This window comes from Ctenopharyngodon idella, chromosome 15, assembly GCF_019924925.1.
Source record: "Ctenopharyngodon idella isolate HZGC_01 chromosome 15, HZGC01, whole genome shotgun sequence".
Classification (NCBI taxonomy): domain Eukaryota; kingdom Metazoa; phylum Chordata; class Actinopteri; order Cypriniformes; family Xenocyprididae; genus Ctenopharyngodon; species Ctenopharyngodon idella.
The window spans coordinates 28,897,131-28,918,412 of record NC_067234.1 but is presented as its reverse complement, the minus strand read 5'-3'; the positions used below and the strand labels follow the sequence as shown (position 1 = coordinate 28,918,412).

General features: G+C 35.8%; 1 protein-coding gene across 1 annotated transcript in view; it reads left to right on the top strand.

Annotated features, from left to right (window-relative positions):
• Nucleotides 1-21,282, top strand: part of dph1 (diphthamide biosynthesis 1) — a 111,435-nt gene that overhangs the window by 8,604 nt on the left and 81,549 nt on the right. The window contains exon 3 of the mRNA XM_051862635.1: nucleotides 12,007-12,070. Coding sequence (XP_051718595.1) covers nucleotides 12,007-12,070 — 64 coding nt within the window. The remainder of the gene's footprint in view (nucleotides 1-12,006; nucleotides 12,071-21,282) is intronic.

Genomic DNA, 21,282 nt, shown 5'->3' with positions numbered 1-21,282 from the left:
CGTGACGATTATTTGTAATCAATCGAGAGAAGCAGATATCGTTATCGTGATTAAAATACGATTAATCGTGCAGCCCTAGTTTTCACTACATTCTAGGAGTGTAATGGATCATAATTGATCCGTATGGACCAGGCCCCACGGTTCGGCACACATGTGATTTGCGTATTTATTGCAAAGTTTAACCATCGATCATAGAGTGAAAGTTTATTTTTTGCTTGTGTTTTGCCTTACATATTCAAGTGCAAGAAGAGGCAAAAGAGAACTGAATTTGGCACTCGCATGCTGTTATCTGTGTGCTCGGCCGCACGCACCCAAAGTGCGCTTAAAGAGAGCTGCTTTTCAGACACCGATTTGATTCCTCTTTTGCATCTCTTTGCACTTGAAATTATGTCAAATATACCCGTCTCGGCAAGTATTCTCATAAACACAGTTGGTTATTACTCAGTTGAGAAATAAATTGGATGTATATTGGAGAGGTGGTGTTAACATTATGGCATGGCATCTTACACACAAAAGCCATTGACACATGCCGCCATGCTTAGTGGCAGATCCAGTTGTCATTGGCATGTGCCAATGGATAGTGGTATGTGCCACTAAAATTTGTGATATGTGCCGATGGATTTGATCATGTGCCATTTGACATTGTTGCGGAGCATGTCATTGTATGTTGTCATACCTCCAGTAATCTAATGATACATGGAGCATTAGCTTATGTAAATGGTGTAACATACGCATTTAATGGCAGAATGACATTTAATTAATAATACACTGCTTTCAAACATAGGGTATATTACATTCCGGTTGTTTTTGATAACACTTTTGTTTTCTATTTGCATAGGATTGACAGTTCAGCTGTGTAATTTGGAATAATAAAAGATATTTTTGGTGGCCACAACTAAAAAAAAAAAGTGAAACATTCTAATTAAAGTGGTACCAGCCAGCAGGGGTATGAGCTATTACAAATTGACACTTACCAGTCAGGTTGGTATTTCATATAATTGTAAACTAGCATGAGAGAAAATGCCACAAACCATTCTAAAGTGACACCTACCATTCTGAAATGCATTATGAAAACTGGCACCAAACATTCAGAAGTGTGCTGGACCTTGACACGGCTCTTCACAATGCAGAATAATGTAGGTCTGTAGAAACTAACTTAAACTGGATGACTATTATAATCTGGCTACAGCAAGTCAAATATTTTTAACAAAACATTCAGGTATCTACAGAAGGAATGCATGCTCACATTATTAAAAAAAAAAGAAAAGAAAAAAAAAGGTTTTATTTCTTATTACGTAATTACATAAACTTATTTGTGAAATACTAGATTCATAGATGAGAACCACTAACCACATATTAAATTATATCTATATTTATTTAGATAAATATCAGACACTGATTACTTGTTTTTGTTACCGTCTACCTCGCAAATAACAAATAGACCACCCGTGGATCTTCCTCAGCTGTCGTAACTTAAGTGTTTGTTTATCTTGCGCTGGACAATGTTGCACTTATTTATACTAAAACCTACCAGCGTCGGCGTGCATGCAGCATCATGCAAAAATAACGGTTTACAGTAATGGATGTGACTGTTAATGCAGTATTCATAGTGACTCATGATAGATTTATTCTGTGTGTTTCCTAGAATGGGCAGTTTGTGTGATCAACAACACGTATCGCTTTTTTGCTGATCCGAAAAATGATCTGTGACTCAATCTTATATGGTCTGAACAGTGAGTTTTGTGATCCAAATACATTCAAACTGATGATTTTTGAAAATGTAACCAAACTGCATCTGTGTTAGCCAGCTAGAATTTCCATTGATCATATAGGTGTCTACCTTTCAAATGTAAACATTTGGCCTTGTGTGATGTATTGACTAAATTTTAAAGTAATGATTTGCACTACACTTTCAATATATCAACTGATTGCAAAAACCTTTGTTGAGAGCTGCAGGGCCTTGTCATTTTCACTTGTGTGTATTCAATTTGATGTAGTTATAGTAGGCTGAATTGTGGTTGTATTTATTACCTGTGCCTGGTCAATGTTTATTCTTTGTCATATTAGATTTGTATCAAATATTCTTGTTCTGTGGCATCAGTACAAACTTCATTTCGGTAACACTTTCTATGAAGACCATGCTTATAATGAATTATAGCTCCATTTATACTTATTTGTAAGCAAGTATTACTATTTTATAAACATATTTATAAAAGACCTATACCACATTATAAGAACAGTTATAGTTACATTTATATTATTTATATAATTAATTATAAGTTATGCATTTGCTTTTTCAATGCTCATGCTCATAATCCATTATACACTGATTTATAAGTATTAATTAGTCAGTCGTACGGTTCCATGAATGTATTTATAAAGATACAACCTGCATTGCTATAATGTTATTATATTATAGTTACAATTACTTTTTAGTAATTCAGATTTAGTTCTGTCAAATAAGTGAATATATTGTTATTAATAGCCGTGTTTTGTTCTTATCAATACTTATTGTGAGTAATAGTTACTACTCTCTATAAATGCATCATTGTTGGCTTTAAGTAAAGTGAAAACATAGGTTGCAATTTTCCTAAAGAAAATGTTAAGAAATCATGAAGATGTGCTCATTATATATTTTAATTTGCTTACTTATAAATGTAACTAATGAACAATAATTCCTGTAATAATAAAAAAAAGAAACAAATCATTAATACAAACAGTTTTTTTAAATCTTTTTTAATGTTACATACTTGCAAAACACTGCAACAATATTTTTAAAGTATAATTCCAAACTGCTATAAGCAATACCATGAATATGGCTGAGGAGATATAGATTTTAACAAATCAAAATTAAAATTCATGACCTCTAATGCAAACATTAGCCATTAAAGACATAATTAATAACTAAATGGTACAGAAAACAAGAGTCTATGGAACTATTTTATATATGATCATTTATAAATCAGTGTATAATGAAACATTGAAAACGTAAATGCATGGCTTATAAGTAATTATAAAAATAATATAAATGTATCTATAACTGTTCTTATAATGCAGTATAGGTCTTAATGAGTCTTTTATAAATATATTTATAGAATTGTAATACTTACTTATAAATGGGCCTATAAATCATTATAAGCATGGTCTTCATAGAAAGTGTTACCTTCATTTCCAACTATGAAGAGGAGAACTTTATGTGATAAGGAAACTTCTGTTACAGGCGTCTTTTAAATGTACTGTAATGTGTTTCGTTGTAATGTTCTCTGGGACCGGTGAGTCATGCCTGATATATAGACAAGCTTTCCACACACCTTTTCCACACTAATATAATATGTTTTGTTGCACATGATGTAGTCATAGCCCCAGAGTTCAGAGTAACAGCACTTTTCAGAGATATAGATACATTTCCTGTCTGAAATGAGAGGTTCTTCTGAATATTTTTTAATGCTATGACTTGCATAGCACTAACATTGAAAACGAAACTGGTTTTGCAAGCATTTTTATAATGAATCAACGCTACACATAAGACCACATCCATTAGTTTGTTGTCATAATGCAAATTTCTGCAAATATCATAAATGGTCTTATTAATGCTAGCAAATATAATAAAATAAATGATCTACTGAAACAAAGGGTCACAGTTCTAGAGAAATGATGCAATAAAATTAAAATATAAATAAAGTCTGTGATGTCGTACAGCTCATTATTTTGCTATAGGTCTCAAGTTCAAATATGCACTTTTTTTTTTAAAAAGACCAAGTAAAATCGCAATTTTATGCCAGAGGATAAATGTTAGAAGCCAAGGTGCATTTTATTCTGTGATTGAATTAACTTTACTTGAACTATATGGCAGTAACATGGCTTCTAGAAGGTCAAGAGGTTTCTTTCATGGGCAGACAGATAGAAAGCAGCAGCAGTGAGATGGGGTGGCACAAGAGATGCTCAGCAAAAGGTAATTGCTAGTAACAATTTTCAATGAGGTTTTCAGTTTCAACAAAATATTAAGAAGCACAACTGTTTTCAACATTTATAATAATAATAAGATTTTTTTTTCTAGAGCACCAAATCAGCATATTAGAATGATTTCTGAGGATTTATGTGACACTGAAGACTGGAGTAATGATGCTGAATTCTGCTCTGCCATCACATGAATAAATTACATAAAAAAAAAAAAAAAAAATGGTAATAATATTTCACAGTATTACTGTTTTTATTGTCTATATTTTTTGTTCAAATAAATGGAGCCTTCTGAAGATTCTGGGCTACATCCCCTTCTGCCCAGGTCTAGCATCACTCCCGTTTCATTCTTGTCTCTCCTGTGTCTCTGTTGTTCTTATCTGGCTCAGTAGGCTTCATCAGAGCTGCACAAACATCTGTTTGTATGTTCATTTCACATAATGAGGATGCATTGGTTGCCTGACTGATTATTTTTGAGCTTTTCTGGTCTAAGGATGGCGATGATGAATGCAGAGGATTGTAGAGATGACTTGCCTCCCAGATTAATTCATTCTTGTGTTTGAATAATTCGTCCATGGTATCTTGAAATAAATGTAATCATAATGCAAACTCTATCTGCAGGGCTGTCTGTTTGTATTTGCCAACAGACTGACGGAAGGAGTGAAGATGCGATGTTCATTCAGAGCTAAACCTCTCTGAAGAAGCATCAAGAAATATAATATTTAGGCAAGGTACAAGGGGTTGCACTGTATTGTGAATATACAGTTTTTTTTTTGTGACCATAATGGCTGTTTTCAAATAGGTTTTCCCAGAACACTCCCCCTATCTATTATTGGATGGCCAAACAGGTAGTCCCGCGACCCCGACTTCGCTGTTTTGCATGATAGCTTTTACAGTGTGGTCTATTTTGGAAGGGCTGGAATGCATTCCTGTGTCAACCAATCGTAATTTACGATAATTTAACTAATTATAACATACCTCATCCATCTGAGTATTAGTTTTTATTGTAGCAGCTGTGCTCTTTCAGTCATCCAGAGAGTTTGATGAGGGTTAACATTTTGTTTGTCAGTCCTTGTGGCATGGTAACAGGTGTAGCTGAACACACTAAGCACATTTTCTCTGTGTGTGTTTGTGCAGTTGGGGGTTCTGGCATTTTGGCATTTCCTTGAGCTTCTATGGCATTTCTGGATATGCAGTGTACAAATGTGTGCTCACTTAGCCCTTGGCCAGTGCCTGGCCTCCTTAGTGAGATGGAGCTCGTCAACGGCCGGCTGAGGATGGATGGATGGATGGAAAGATTTGTCAGGCAAGGCTGTACTGAGCTGAATAACCTTTTATTGTTAATAAACTCGCCCTTTCCTAGGTAATGACCTGTCTGTATCTGTCCGAACTGAAGGGGGCCGGTCTTTTAACCTTTTATCAGAGAGTTGCTCAGCCCAGCTGTATTCCCCCTTCTTTGTTTCATCCATCACCATTCCTGGCTGCTCTTTAGCTTGTCTGCACTCAAAACAAATTGCTTATGTTCTTTCTTTCTTTTTTTTTTTTTTTTTTTTAACTTTTCTCCACTCTCATTTATTGCTTGTTTCATCCCAGCTGAGCCATATTCATGTAATTTCAATGTTTCCTAAAAGAGAGTGTGAATTCTAAGTAGGGCACATGCTCCTGAGCTCACACTGATGCATGTGTCTTCAATAGCAGGGCTCAGCATTAAAGTGTTAGTTAACCCAAAAATGAAAATTCTGTCATTTATTACTCACGCTCATGCCGTTCCAGACCCGTAAGACCTTTGTTAATCTTCGGAACGCAAATTGAGATATTTTTGTTTAAATCCGATGGCTCTGTGAGGCCTACATAGGGAGCAATAACATTTCCTCTCTCAAGATCCATAAAGGTACTAAAAACATATTTAAATCAGTTCATGTGAGTACAGTGGTTCAATATTAATATTATAAAGCGACGAGAATATTTTTGGTGCGCCAAAAAAAAACAAAATAACGAATTATTTAGTGATGGCCGATTTTAAAACACTGCTTCAGGAAGACACGCTGATTCATTACGCTCCGAAGCTTCCTGAAGCAGAGTTTTGAAATTGGCCATCACTAAATAATTTGTTATTTTGTTTTTTTTGGCGCACCGAAAATATTCTCGTCGCTTTATAATATTAATATTGAACCACTGTACTCACATGAACATTTAAATATGTTTTTAGTAACTTTATGGATCTTGAGAGAGGAAATGTCATTGCTGGCTATGTAGGCCTCACTGAGCCATCGGATTTAAACAAAAATATCTCAATTTGCGTTCCGAAGATTAACGAAGGTCTTAAGGGTGTGGAACGGCATGAGCGTGAGTAATAAATGACAGAATTTTCATTTTTAGGGTGAACTAACACTTTAAGGTTTTTTCCAGCACGTTCAACATTTAAAAAGTAAAATTTATAAAATTGTTATTGACTACTTACCAGTAGTTGAAAGAGGCCACCCACTTGTCTTTAAGATGTTCTGATCCAGATATCCATCTCACATTTTTTCAATGAAAGTCTATGGGGTGGTTGCTAGGGTGCAGTAGCTAGTTGCTAGGGCATGGCTATGACATTATGTCTCTACTTATTGGCTGCTTGCTGGGCTGAGTCAAATGAGCTCACCCCCATAACTCTATAACGTTCTGATTCCGAGATATGATCGCACAAATTTCGTTCCACCCACCGGGCGAACATTGTACGCCTGATCGCTTCTAAAGGCCCGTTCACACCAAGAACGATAGCTCTAAAGATAACTATAACTAATAACTATATTTGCGTTCACACCAACGAACGATAACAGTTTGTTTATTCTAAGCTCACGCGCTGTGGTTTGTACAACATGTTTTTGCTGTTCTTGATACATTTACATGGCTTTAACCAGCAGATGTCCTCAGCATGCTATGTTTCGAGTGAATAGCTAGTGTAATCGATCTAATCTAACAGTGAATTTAGATGACGAAGTGAATATACAACGCCTAGCAACTTCAAAGGAAGCTAGACATTGTTGTCGAAACTAGCGCTGGATAGCCTACCTGACCTGAGGTCATTTTATTTTACACCGTTTGCTAGCCTGGCATATATTCTGATTGTTTACCATATATCCATTTTCTTTAAATTATCTCTGAAAAGGGGTTTTGAATTGTCAAACAGTGGTGGCTTTTTCTGGACCTTGGTGATTAACTTCTCTGCAATGTCTTCTGCCATTCTAAATGCGCGAGCCCTTAAATTAAAATGGATTCTGATTGGCTGTCAGTGTTTTATCATTTAACAGCTGGAAAAAAAAAAATCATCCTGAAAGTGATCCCAATGATATTGTTTCTCTATATCGTTATAGCTGTTGTGTGGACACTGCTATTCTTGTATGTTTAGAATGATTTTTAGAACTATATCTTTATTTTTATCTTTATAGTTATCATTCTTGGTGTGAATGGGCCTTAAAAGTCAGAGCCCACTTCTCTTCAATAAGTTGCACAATTGACAAGCTGACACCTCATGTGTCCATGACAAATGGTGCGGGATGAGTTACACGCCAAAGTTTTGTCTAAAAAAGATTAAATAGTAGTGTGAGAGATAACAATAGTGATGCTTTGCTTCACAAGCACCACTAATAATAACTGAAAGCTATATATCTGTAACTCCATGTCCGCTATAAATTCATAAGCACCGTTTTGCTGGGAAATGATGACATACGGTGCAAACACATTACACCACAAAAACGACTTCAGTTAGAACCATTTTAACTGATGCTTCCATGACTTTCACAGTCATTTTCGCAATTTGCACAGCACTGCCTGTGTATATACATGTATATACATGTATATACATATATACATTTAAGTAGAACACGCAATGGTGTTCAATACCTCATAGAAAACCAAATGTTTTCAAAACTGGAGAATGCATCGCTGGTCAGATGTGTCAGAAACTGGCCAGAAACTCTCTCACGCTGGAGGGCATGCCATGTTTTGATGGAATGATTATGGTTGTAATTGATTTTACTGCAGTGATCCAGCATATTTTAATAATTCATACAGCAAACTACACCGCTGACAGTAAGCCACTATGTATTTCAGTACTGAGGAGAGGCAGAATATGGCATTTGTAATGTACAATTATGAAAATATTCAAATATTGGCTTGATTTTTTTTTTTTTTTTTTTTTGTAGTGTAGCAGAGTCAGAAGTTGAATTAGATGAGGTGAGATGGAAAAGAAACTGTGGTTTGTTTCATTCTCGCTTATTGACTTATAGAAAAGGCTCCTCCATGGATTGGTCACACTTGTATGACATCATTATGACCTGATAGACATGTACAGAGGTGATAATTGGAAATTTCACTCTCCCTTTGTTTCATTGTTCATTTGTTAGTCTGTATGGTACATGTAATGGATCCAATTTTAGGGCATGAGTCTGTTTCCAAGACAACAGTGCAACATATCTAAGCATGATGTTGGCGTCCAACGAGGAAGAAAAAAAACACACGTGTCTAATGTTATGAAGTTCATCAACCACATAATTTATAGATTCAATGATACAGTGATTTCAGGCAAAAAAGCACAGCGCAAGAACATGATCTCATTAGACTGGTGATAGAATAAGCTGATCTCTCTTTAGCTGTTCTTTTAGCTGTTTTTCAATATTAAATATCCAGGTAAAGTTAATTTGTCACCTTCTTAGAAAAGTGATTTTATGCAAGATAAATATCTCCAAAACTGGGCATATGGAGTATTGTCATTTTGTGTTTTAATTTTGTAAAGTAATATGTTTAGATTTCAATCACTGTTAATATGTTGAAGTTAACCGCTTTGCATGTTTTAGTAATATGTAGTCACTTATTGAATTATTATCATTTAATTGAATTTAACAGTGCAGATATGGTTTGTATGACAGGTCAGGGTCCTCAATAAGGGATAATGTATTGATTTTTCTTAGTTTAAGACATTGTAATGGATCCAACAATGGTATACCACTCAGCTTTGATAACGTCCACGTACCTATTATCATCTCTTTTATTTTATCCACATTAATTTCACACTGATTTAATGCATTCCTCCTTCACAGCATTTAACCGCACATGTATTTCCACCCTAAGTGACGGCTTTTTGTTTTGCACTGTTTTGAGTTCTCTCGAGAAATAAAAAAAAAGTGTATCTTTGTCTCGGTTTTTTATGGTGTAAATTTAGTGTGACAAGCAAGTTATTGCAGCTGTTAAAATGGTTAGCTTGTCTGAAATGCCGCCAACTTTGCATTTATGTTTCATGCCAACTTTGCCAGCTGCTTATGTGATTTATATGCAGAATATCTTAAATGTGTGCATATAAATTTGACCACCATTTATCTTAGAACTTGCACCTAATTGTTATGTTATGTTATGATATATTATATTATTTGTTACATACCTTCTTGTTTACAGTCGCATATAAGTTTAGATTAACAGTTATTTTTTTTCACCCCTTTTTAAGATTTTAGTTTTGAGATTGTCAAGCTGGCAGTGGATAGAAAACAGATAGTATTACTTGTCTGAAATAATTAACAACACAGTAATAATGCAAATGTTCCAGAATTTCTTTATGTACCACTGCTGCAATAAGCAGAACATTGTTTTTTTTTTTTTTTTCCACAGAGACAATGAAAATTTTTAAGTTTGTGTTCAACCTCAGCAATGTGCCAGATAGAAATAGCCAGTGCTCCGTTTCTTTGAACCAATTAATTTCTCTGTACAATTTGTTGGCTGCATTTCATGATTGAAACTGGTTGCTCATAATGAGGCATGACTTTTGTGTTTTGGCATTGTGAAAGCGCGAGACAGAAGCCAATAGCATGTCTCACACCAAATGCGTGAGAGCTGACAACCCCATCTAAAGTATTGTACTGTGGTTTCCTTAAATAATTAGCTGCTGTAGTTGTGCTCGGATGTTCCTGTGATATAGCTCAGTACACAAAATCATTAATAAGTGCTAAACAGAAGGTAAAGTTTTGTGTTTTTATCTCGACAAATAGTTTTGAGGTCTCATACTCATTTGTTGAGTGAATGACACCCTTATTTAGAGTAAATTTGATAGAATACAGATTATAATAGGGATGCTTGTTATATTTGTGGCCGCATTGGTAAATGTGACTACATGTTCTTGTATAGGTCCGATAAGCAAAATAGTGTTTAAGTCAAAACCAACTGTTTATGGAGCCCCAAATTATTTTACATTACATTTAGTTGACCGCACAAATAAAATGTTTCACTTGTATAAAATGTATTTATTAGTTTATTTGAGGGTTTTTTTATTGGCTATTCATGTTGGCTACACAGGGAAAGTAACAGTGAAGACATTGAATTAAATGTAAACACAACTTCTGTGTCTTTATCAGCTTTTCTGCATATATAGCCTACTGTCCCTGATAATCTTCACGCACTTACCGCTTGCTCCGTTACTGTAAATCCGTTTTAATGAATGAAATGAATGACTTGCTCTAACTGTTGCTCTGCTCTTCGTCAATATGCACTTGCACCACCTGCTGGTGAGGTTGACTAACAGCAGATGGAGATTATGTTCGGTACTCTACTGCTTTTCCTGCAGTTCCCGGATGTGAAATGTTGAAATTTGAACCACTGAATTTGTGGACACGAATTTGTGGACATGAAATAAAATGGACCGAAAATTGCCTGCTGAATATTATAGGTTGTATTTTTAAACAGAATGAATATTTTGGAAGTGAAATCTGAATATGCATTTTTAACAATGAAAATGTGTGTGAAATGTTTTGAATTGAAATATTCACAGCTTATATATACAACCATGTTGAATTTCAGCCCATAAAAATGCAAGCCCTAAAAATACAATGCATTAAAATTAGGGCATTTTCCGGGGACAGAACACGAAAAACCGTGACTGTCCCCGGAAAACGCCCTAATTTTAATGGAGCTGTCCGCAGAAATGTCCCCGTTTTACAGTTTGTTCAAAACAACCCGCAAATACATTGCAAAAAAGCCAGACCAGCATTCAGCAGCCTGTTGGTTGTCGGAGTTGGTTATAGAGTACCTCAGAGATTTTTTATTTTTTTATTTTATTTTTTTATATTTATGTTGTTTTATTTTTTGTAAAGTCATACTTTTGTTATAACATAATAGGCATATTGTTTTGAACTGCTTTTACAATGGTTACTATTAATAGTGCAATAGTTTTTTGGTGAATTGTATTAAAACCAGACCAAAAATCCTAATAGGCTAATCAAACTAAATCATAATAATTATTAATGTAGCCTGATAATTCAAAAATGTATTGTCACCATTTTTTAATTATTAGATAATAACAAATGAGATTTCTGCGATATTTGGCCACTCAAATAGGAAATGTCCCCGGTTTCCATTTCAGAAATCTGGTCACCTTAATTAAAATACAATTAAAATTTCAAGTAGTGCAATTTAACATGCTTTTTGTTTCATAAACATATGGCATTATTTTACTTCCATACTCGAGATCATTTTGCTTTATGATAAGTTATCTTCTCGGCTCACTCGCGGTACAGCTGCGCTTACCTGTCGTGAATGCAGTGATGGACAGCTGTCTTTCCTCATTCAACGGGTGTTTGGATTTCATGTGTTTTCTCAATATGGTGGTGATATTATGATAACTCGGTTTCATTAATTCATTTAATCAAAAGCATTTCCATTTTGTAAGATGATTTTCATCTAAGTAATTCCAAACTTTGCGAGGCAGACGACAACATTATGTGACAAACAAATAAAATAAACTTGTTAAACACGCTCCACAGCGCCACCCAGTGCATTTAGTTATAACTGCGAGTTTTGTTGCTTAGGATTTATCATGGATTCACTACATTTACGGCCAGCAAAGCAACAGAGTAAAATTCGAATAGTATTTTTATCTTTTGAATATTAATTACAGGTCGAATATTCAACTGTTTGTGCACACCCCTATTTTATTTATTGCGTCACCAGACTGACATGCAGGAGACCAGGGCATTCATATTGTATTATATTGCACTGACTGGACTCTCTGTCTTTGACCTGCAGTGGCCTTGCAGTTGCCCGAGGGTCTGCAGATGTTTGCCTGTGTGATCGCTGACATCATTGAAAGGTGGGTACCACACACACACGCAGTCTCCCTCATGCAGCGCACCTAAGGACTGTGGATTGGCTTGGGTAGACGTCCTTGGTTAAAAAAGGCAGTGTTTGAGTCTGCAAAAGACCTTTGCGCTCATTAAAAACTTATCATCATTCCCCACCATAGCCCGTATCTGGGGCTCAGCAGAAAATTAGACACAATTGCAGACACAAGCTAGCTATCACGGTCTCGCTAGTTAATGACATGAAGTGGACAAAACCATTATTCTTCTCAATTACATCTTGTTACAGTCTGGGCAGACCACGCAGCATACAAAAGTACAAATCATGGTCCAGTGTAGGTTAAGAACGAGTCTGGCCACATCTCCCACTTTGATTGGGTATAATGTTAATGCTAATGAGCGCTAGCAGCTCCATTTAATGACAAACAATGTGCTGTGACAACAAATAGTCTTGCTAAAAAAAACCAAACAGCTAAAACCAGCCTAAGCGGTTGGCTTGTCTTAGCTGGTCTTCCAGCCTGGTCATAGCTGGTTTAGCAGGCCGGATTTTGGCCACATTTGGGAGGCAGGAGGCTGACCAACCAGCTAAACATCAGCTAGGCCAGGCTAAGAGACCAGCTTAAACCAGCTTAAACCAGCTACATCCATCTTAAACAAGCTATGACCAGTCAACCAGCTGTTTTGTTTTGTTTTGTGTTTTTTATTTAGTTTTTTTGATTTTTGTGGGGGTTTTTTTGTTTTTGTTTTTTTGTTTTGTTTTGTTTTGTTTTCCCAGGTAAATGTTTATGTTCATAGTATAGTCACAGGGCAAGCAGACTTTTCTTTGCTAGAGAAAGAATGTTATACAGGTTTGGAACAACATGAGGATGAGTAAATAATGACAGAAATTTCATTCTTGGCTCAGATATTTCTTTAAGAGCCTTTACATCCTTTCATACTAAACATTTCATTTCTCTCCTACCATCTCCTGGGATGAATGTTCCACCTGTTTCTTTAAAGTATGTTCCCACTTTCCTCAGAATAAGCAGTCCTATTCTGGATGTCTGCTCAATAATAATGAGGGACATTCTCAGCTGTGGAGAGATGGGTGAGCGTTTCCATTGAGATATGTTTAGCCCCAGGAACCACATTCAAAGTGTCACATTCCCAGAGGATTCATCTGTATTACAAAAACATTATGGGACTGAAATGGTTCCGTCTCACTCAGGGCCGCTGGTTCGATTTGGAGGTGAGCATAGAGTCAGTGAGTTGAAGCGAACAGCTTTGGATATTTTGATTGGGTTGTGTGAAAGTCTTGCTGTCTGATGACTCTCCTGGTTAACACAAATCTCTCATTTTGATGTAGTTCTGCTGTCAGCCCTTCTGCAATCACATCCTGTATTCATCAACTTCCAGTTTATGTAACCATCTACTTTTTGCTCTTGTTCCAGTGTTATTCTCAATGAAAACTATTGTTAAAGGGATAGCCCTCAAGCCATCCTAGGTGTAAATGACTAAGTTCTCTCAGACAAACACAATTATAGTTATATTAAAAAATATCCTGGCTCTTCCAAGCTTTATTTATAATGGTAGTGAATGGCACACGATTTTAAAGCCCCAAAAAGTGCGTCCATCCGTCATGAAAATATTCCACACGGACCATGGGGTTTAATAAAGGCCTTCTGAAGCAAACTATAATCCGTACGCAATCCAAAGCGTACACGGAAATGTAACTTCTGATGCAACGAATGACGTATTGACGAAGGTGGAAGCGCAGAGGATAGAGTAAAACAAAACACTGGTCATAAATTATTAGTCTAAAATGAGAATTTTTAAATAGAAATGTCGTAGGATTTCGATATATGAGTGTGGGAGGAGATGAGTCAGAGGTTACGCTTTCGCCATAAGTCGACTTGGATACGAATGTTTGTCAGAAGCTGCTTATTATAGTTTATAAAGTTTTAAATATGGATATTTTTCTTACAAAAACCCATCACTTCACTTCAGAAGGCCTATATTTAGCCCTTGGAGTCGCATAGATTACTTTTATGATGGATGGATGTACTTTTTGGGGGCTTCGAAATCGTGAGCGCCATTCACTACCATTATAAAGCTTGGAAGAGCCAGGATATTTTTTTAATATAACTCCGATTGTGTTAGTCTGAAAGAAGATAGTCATATACACCAAGGATGGCTTGAGGGTGAGTAAATCATGGGATAATTTTCATTTTTGGGTGAACTGTTCCTTTAACAAGGTTTTTTGAGGGTTCCTGTCAAAGATGATGATGACGAGATGGGAAAATGTGTGATAAATTATTTTAATTAAAACATACTGTTAACAAAAAAATTTGACAAGAAAAAAATAAACCCGCAAGAATTTCTTTTAAATGCACTATTGTTAAAAAGTTTGGGGTCTGTAAGATTTTTTTCTAAATGTTTTTGATAGGGATGGGCATTTTTCAGAAATATTGTATTTGAATATTTGGGCTTTTTTTTTTTTTTTTAAAAGAAGTAATATTCAAATATTTGTATATTTAAATAAAGTTTAAATAGAGATGTTATTTTTTAATCATTAAGTTTTGTCTTTCTGAACAAGCTTATGATTAGGCAGTAGTATACACAACAAGCTTAAATTATATCTTGAGGTTTTCATTCAGTTGAAAACAATTAAACAGTGTGTAAAAAAAATATACAGAACAAAAGCATTTAAGCTCAAGCAGTGTGAGCAAATAAAACGCTAATAAAGCAGACTGCGCCAATTATCGTACAGAACGTATGCACTTGAGTTAGCATATGGTTATTGTGCTTATATTGTTTCACATGTTCGTGTTGAGAAAAACAAGAATATCCACATGCTCAGGTGAAAGTTGGCACCTCAGTCTGGCTGCAGAGAAAATACGCTCAGGAATATTGTGAAATTATTAATATTATTATTACAATTTAAAATAATTGTTTTCCATTTTAATATATTTTAAAATGTACTTTATTCCTGTGATAAAAGAAATTCCAAACAACATTTGAAGTGGATATCTGACTTTACTATCACTCAATTTAAAGTGTCCATGGAGAACAAAAGTGTTGTTTTTTTTTTTTTAAGAAGTCTTGCTGACCCCAAATTTTTGAATGGAACTACGTTTAAATGAATATATAAAATATTTTAATTATTTGGTATAACTGAAATTATATTTTCATCAACTCAAATTTTTAATTTGACTAAAATGATTGAATTTAACATGATTAAATACTGACTACATTTAAAAGACATTTTCATTAAACTGACAAAAAAAAAAAAAAAGAAAACTGTAGAAATAAACACTGACCTAATCTCTTTTTTCTATATATTTCCAGCTTTTCTTCTTTGAATATTCTTCATATTGTGTTTAAATGGTATTCTGACGTATGTTATCAATACCATGGTATTAACATCAATATAGTGTCCCAGTAATATCATGGTACAAGGGTTTTGACCTCTCTCTCGCTGTCTCTATGTCCACTTAAGTGTGTGAGAAGTGCTTTGAGTGTGTGTCATGTAATGTGTATAATCAGACAGCCATAGTGCTCTCAGTCAAAGAGCTACCTCTTTCTCATCGTAGCAGGGCTTAGCATCGCAAATGTCCAGACACTCGAAAACCTGTTAAAACCAGTCAGTGTTTAATGAGAGCAATTAATGTCCATTAATTAACTTTGCAAAAGCCCCCGTCTCCTCCTGACATCAGCCACAGCTTTCCATCCCTCTTCTGCATGTTCTTCCCCTCATTCCCGCAGCCACATCTTTGGATCTCTGCCAGCAGGATTTCTTCGATCTGCTGTTTCTCTGAGGGCCTTTAGCTTGGCTTGCATGGGACATTTATTCCTCGTTGGTATTTAGGGCTCCGGCTGTTTAGACGTGAAGCACTTGTTGGAAAATAATGCTCATCATTAGCCTTTGCCACTGTTCAGCATGCGAAACCTAAGCAGGTGCCCACAGATTGCAGGAACACTGTTTACAACTGGTATTAAGCAGGGATGTGCCGATCATTATTTTTTCATTGCCGATTCTGATTGCTGATTTTTTAATTTATTTATTTATTTTTTGTTAACAAGCATATGGGCTGATTCTGATACCAGTTACATATTTTTCATTCTAAGTTGTTCAAAGCGTTTTTTAAGGATGCTGATTTTGGTTACTTTATTTTACAGTGCCTTGTTACACAAATTACGTGTAGTTGCTGTAGTAATAACTATAAATTATGCATAATTGCATGCGACTAACCCTAAACCAAACCCTAATCCTAACCCTATAGTAAATACATGTAGTTAATTGTTAGTACTCAGGACTTAAATATATAATTACATTGTAACACGGACACCTTAAAATAAAGTGAAACCCTGATTTTTTTTTTTTTTTTTTTTTTTTTATATCTAAAGAAGGCAGCCGTCTGACTCCGAGATGGCGACCGGGAACATGGTTTGTGTAATATTAGCAACACATTAGCTGTTTGATAACGTAGTCAAGCCAAAGGCCAATCATCTAAATTACCATTATGTGTCCGACGTTGTAAAAAGCGATACCGTTGTGCAGCGTTTACCTCAGGAAGTTGACCGAGTGGATCTCTGAGTTTGTGCGAGTGAGTGGAGGCGGGGCTAATTAGCATATAGGGTTTAGAGTTACATTCAAGCTATTTAAAGTTTAAAAAAAAAATCACAGGAAACAACATTTAAATATGTCATTTTTGTGATCAAAGATGAGTTTTAAGGGATAAAATTATTGACTACAGAGGGACTTTAAAGCAAAAAACTCTGGTCTGATTTTAGCTTTGCATACCCGCACAAAACAAAAACAACAGACATACTGAATGAAAATACAATTCACTTTCTGACAGTAGGTGGCACTTATGGAATATCAGCGATTATAGCGTTTTCTGGTTACCGCTGTACACAAGCCGCGCTGTGCTCATAAACACTACTTTAATTGGAATTATATGGATGTAATAGGAAAAGAAAATGCTGTCTAAAATTTTCTGAAGACAGTTCCTTTCAGAGATACATTGATATATACCTGCTCAACTCTCTTTGCGAGATGCATTGCTGGTTGTAACGTGGCTTTTAAAATGATTTAATTCGGTGCTTTATTCTGATTTGATTTTACACACACACACAAAAAAAATAGAATTTAATATTTGTCTGAAATAGAACCTAGTCGGTACCGAAATTTTAAAAATGTGATGCTTTGAGCACTGTTGAGTGGATTCGTAAACACCTCTGATTGGCCATTGTGTTGACGCGCTCATCGGATATGTCTGTGATTGGCTTGTCTTGCTGAAGTCAGTACTTTTGACAACTCTAAGCTGAAATATAAACTACCAATCAAACTACCAGACAGGTTTACCTCAGAATGTAGTTTCAAGTGATCCGATCGCAAAAGTTTTGGACACCATTTACATTTTTGCTTAGCGATTCTCTCGATCATATTGGCCTAAGTGGATGTTAATACCAGGTAAACAGTTCCAGATGTTTAATGTGTATGTTGTGGCCCCAGATTACAGTTTGTTCAGGGTCGTACTGGTCTGCCCCAGGGCCATGGGAAAGGATTAATTGTTACATGACACTAAAGACAGCAATAGGCACAGCTCCCAAACATGAGATAAAATAAAGATCGTATTAGACAGTTTGAGAACCAGAATGGATTAGAAACAACGTTGCATACTGGAATCAGCTTGAATGGTCTTTATGGGACTGAGAAGAACACTAGAGGTTGGAGACTCCACTGTCATGTGGTCTGTGATAGACTGAGCTCCATGTCAGTGTGCGGAAAAGAGGTTGTGTAAATCTAGTCAAAGTATAAGCTGATTAAACAAGATGAGGTTTTAAGCTCTAATGAGAGCAAGCTGCTATGTATTACAGCAAAAGCTGCCTCTGATTCACATACACACTCACAATCAGCTCCACTTCCACATAAGCAAATAGCATGTTTCCACATCTGAGACACAAGTTTGTAGGTATTTTCACACAGTGTATTTACATTTCCTCAAACACCTACACAGGGTAAAGGTGCATATACCTTCTTAGAGGTGGATTCCCACACACTTCATGGCCATAATGTATAACATATGTCTCTCGTACACTCGCACCTACTTCTAGTGGAATGGAAATATGAATTGTATGTGGATTGGCTGGGTATTAATAAATCAGTGGTTCTCAGTTTTTTTTTTTTTTTTTTTTTTTAAGCCTTGTTCAGACTGTCAGTCCAAATTAGATTTTTGTGCATATCCGATTGAGATCCGATCCGATTTAGCAGGTGTGAACGTCCAAAAATCACATGAACCACATAAGAGCAACATTCATATGTGGTTTTAAATCCTATTTCAGTCTGACTGCTCTGATCAGATTTCATGTGGTTTGTGACTCTCACGCACGTAAACCGTAAACGTTGTTATTTGGAAACATGCTGAAAGTCACTTGTGTTGTTGCAAAGTGCCGGTCGAGCAGAAAATGACAATATAACGGAGACATGTTTTGAAACCGGCGGAGAATCTGATTAGACCGTTAGCATCTCGCTGCGTAATATCATTGCGCCTGCTGCACCCATGGTACGGCAGCAAAGTTCCTTGATTATATTTCCTAGCCATATCGGCCTAGAAAATCGCAACTTTTCATTTTCCGTCGGTCTTAGTACACGATGTAACTACAGAAGAGTCAAGTTTTAAATAGGAAAAATATCAAACTCTTTGGTCATTTTTGAGCGAGATGCTAACGGTCTAATCAGATTCAATGAACTATGCTAAGCTATGCTAAAAGTGGTACTGCCAGACCCAGAGATCGGCTGAATGGATTCGAAAACGGTAAACCTCAACTGTTTAACGCTAGGGGAGTTGGAAAATGAGCCTATTTTCAAAAAAAGTGGAGTGTTCCTTTAAGCAGAGGGGTTTAGATTAAGGTCTTTGAGTGATTAATCAAATTCTAACCTGATTAAAAATATTTATTTCATCTACAACAACATTGTGAACTTTTAAGCACATCATTGTGCAAAAACATGAGGAGAGTTCTTCACATGAAAGACCCGTAACTGGCAGATCAATGTAATACTTATTTTCTCTCCAGTACGGTAGGAAGAATTATTGAGTAGTGTAAATGAAATTAAATCTGGACTGTGTATTTAAGGACATAAACTGTAACAAGATGATTGACAGGCCAGTTTACTGTGTAATGTAACTATATGCAACAGCAGTTATGACGTGGCAGTATGTCCCGAAACTTGCCTACTCTTCTGCTTTATACTCATGTACTTTTTCTTCACAAAAAGAGTATACTTTTAGGGCATAGTATAAGTAGGCGAATTGAGATGCAGCAAATGCTTATTTTCATGTTATAGCTGATAACCCAAAAAAAGACTCATTCTATATTTTTTCTAAAAATCTATAGTTTTAAATGTGAAAGTGAATTTAGTAATCACAACATTATAATGTACATTTAAAGTGCCCCTATTATGGCATTTGAAAGGTTTTTGTTTTGGGAGTCCCCAACAACAGGTTTACAAGCATGCAAGGTCAAAAAACACTTTCACTGTCTTATAATATGCATTTATTTTTACCTTATTTGCTCAACGACTGCCAAATGATGAGCTCAACGATTCATTTTTCCAAACCCCTCGTTTGCGTGACGCTAATCTGCGGTGATAGGTCAGATGACCAGTAAGATATTATATATTTTATGCCTATGATATCTAAATTAGGAAATGAATGAAATGAATCAACTGAATTCTGTCACTTATTTGTTTGATTTGTTTTGCAGTTTTCTGAGATCTCCAGGTAGACACTAAACGGGGCAAACTAGCTCTACCCCTAATGAAAAAAACAAAACAAAACAAAAGATGATACTCAGGGCTAAATATAGTCATGCTACCAGCATGTTAAATAAAACATCACTGAGCTCTGTGGTACCGAGTTGCTGTTTAACATCTTCATCTGGTGTTCTGCTTTGAGTTTGGCATGTTAAGACACACTGCGACAAACCACGAGAGCCGAGCATACGTCAGTCTGACTTTGATACACCGACAGCCAATTCTTCGAAAGCGTAAAAGGATCTCATGTGAACCCCATTGAACGTATACACAACACTGGTCCAAGACTCCTGCAGTTTTTGTCATGTTTGAGGCCCTTGAGGAGTTCAGAGAAACCTCCTCCTGTGCTGTCTGTCACTAAGTGTTATGTTCTTGATAATGCCGCCTTCACAGCTAAGACATCTCAGAATAGCAACAGGCTTTTCATCCACTTTCCTGTTTAAAGGTCTAGGCTTTTTATTGTATCGATCGTTGCTCATAATGTTTCATAAAAATGTTGGCATATAGTCGCAACTGTAGCCTTTCAGCGCAGTCGTATTGAACAAGGTGATTTTTATCCTTCTAGCCCACAACATTTATGCAAATGTGTTTGCGCTACTCTAAGTATTAAAATAATATGCCTGATTTTTTTTTTTTTTCTATACATGACTACAAGCTTAAGAGAATGTCTTTTGCCAAGTTCATCGGAGTGCATCAGCATAATGGAGTTGAAGGAATATATTTAGCAGAATATCCAGGCTGCTCATGTCACATTTCATTCACACTTCTGCACTTTCAACTTCTGCTAATTAACAATGCTCAGAGGAACCAACTGGGTCAGTCCATGTCAAATCAGACAGATTTAAAGAAGTGTTTTGCTGTGTTGATTTTGTTCACACTTTGCTTATGTGGTATTTGGGAGCTAAAAATGTAGATTATTTCTCATGTTTTTTCTTTAGCCCCCAAGAAATGTTTTCCAGTCCAAAAATATGTCTGTGAAGCCAAGTTTAGGGTTTGATATCTGTAAACTTGTGATTGCTGGCCTCCTATGAATTTGGAGATAAATGGAAAAGCTTGTTCTCTTCAAGTCCAAGTGGTTCATGTCTCCTCAGGGTACAAATAGTACAAATATTTTCATCATTGGCACCTAAATTTGTGAAAAAGTATTGGGTATTGGGGCCTTATTAATAATGAATAAAATTAAAAAGACCAAGAATCCGATTTTTTTTTTTTTTTTTTTTTTAAACTTTCAATTAGAAAGACCCCATCATTATTATAAATATTAACAGTGTAGTCAGGTAGACCTAACATTTATTTTTGTGAATAATGGCATACATTTTGCTCTGCTCTGTTTGTATAGCTTTAGAGAACCTGTAATGGACCATAGTCAGGGTAGACAACATATTTAGTTTTACATGGATGAAAACAAGGCTGTAAGGGATAAGG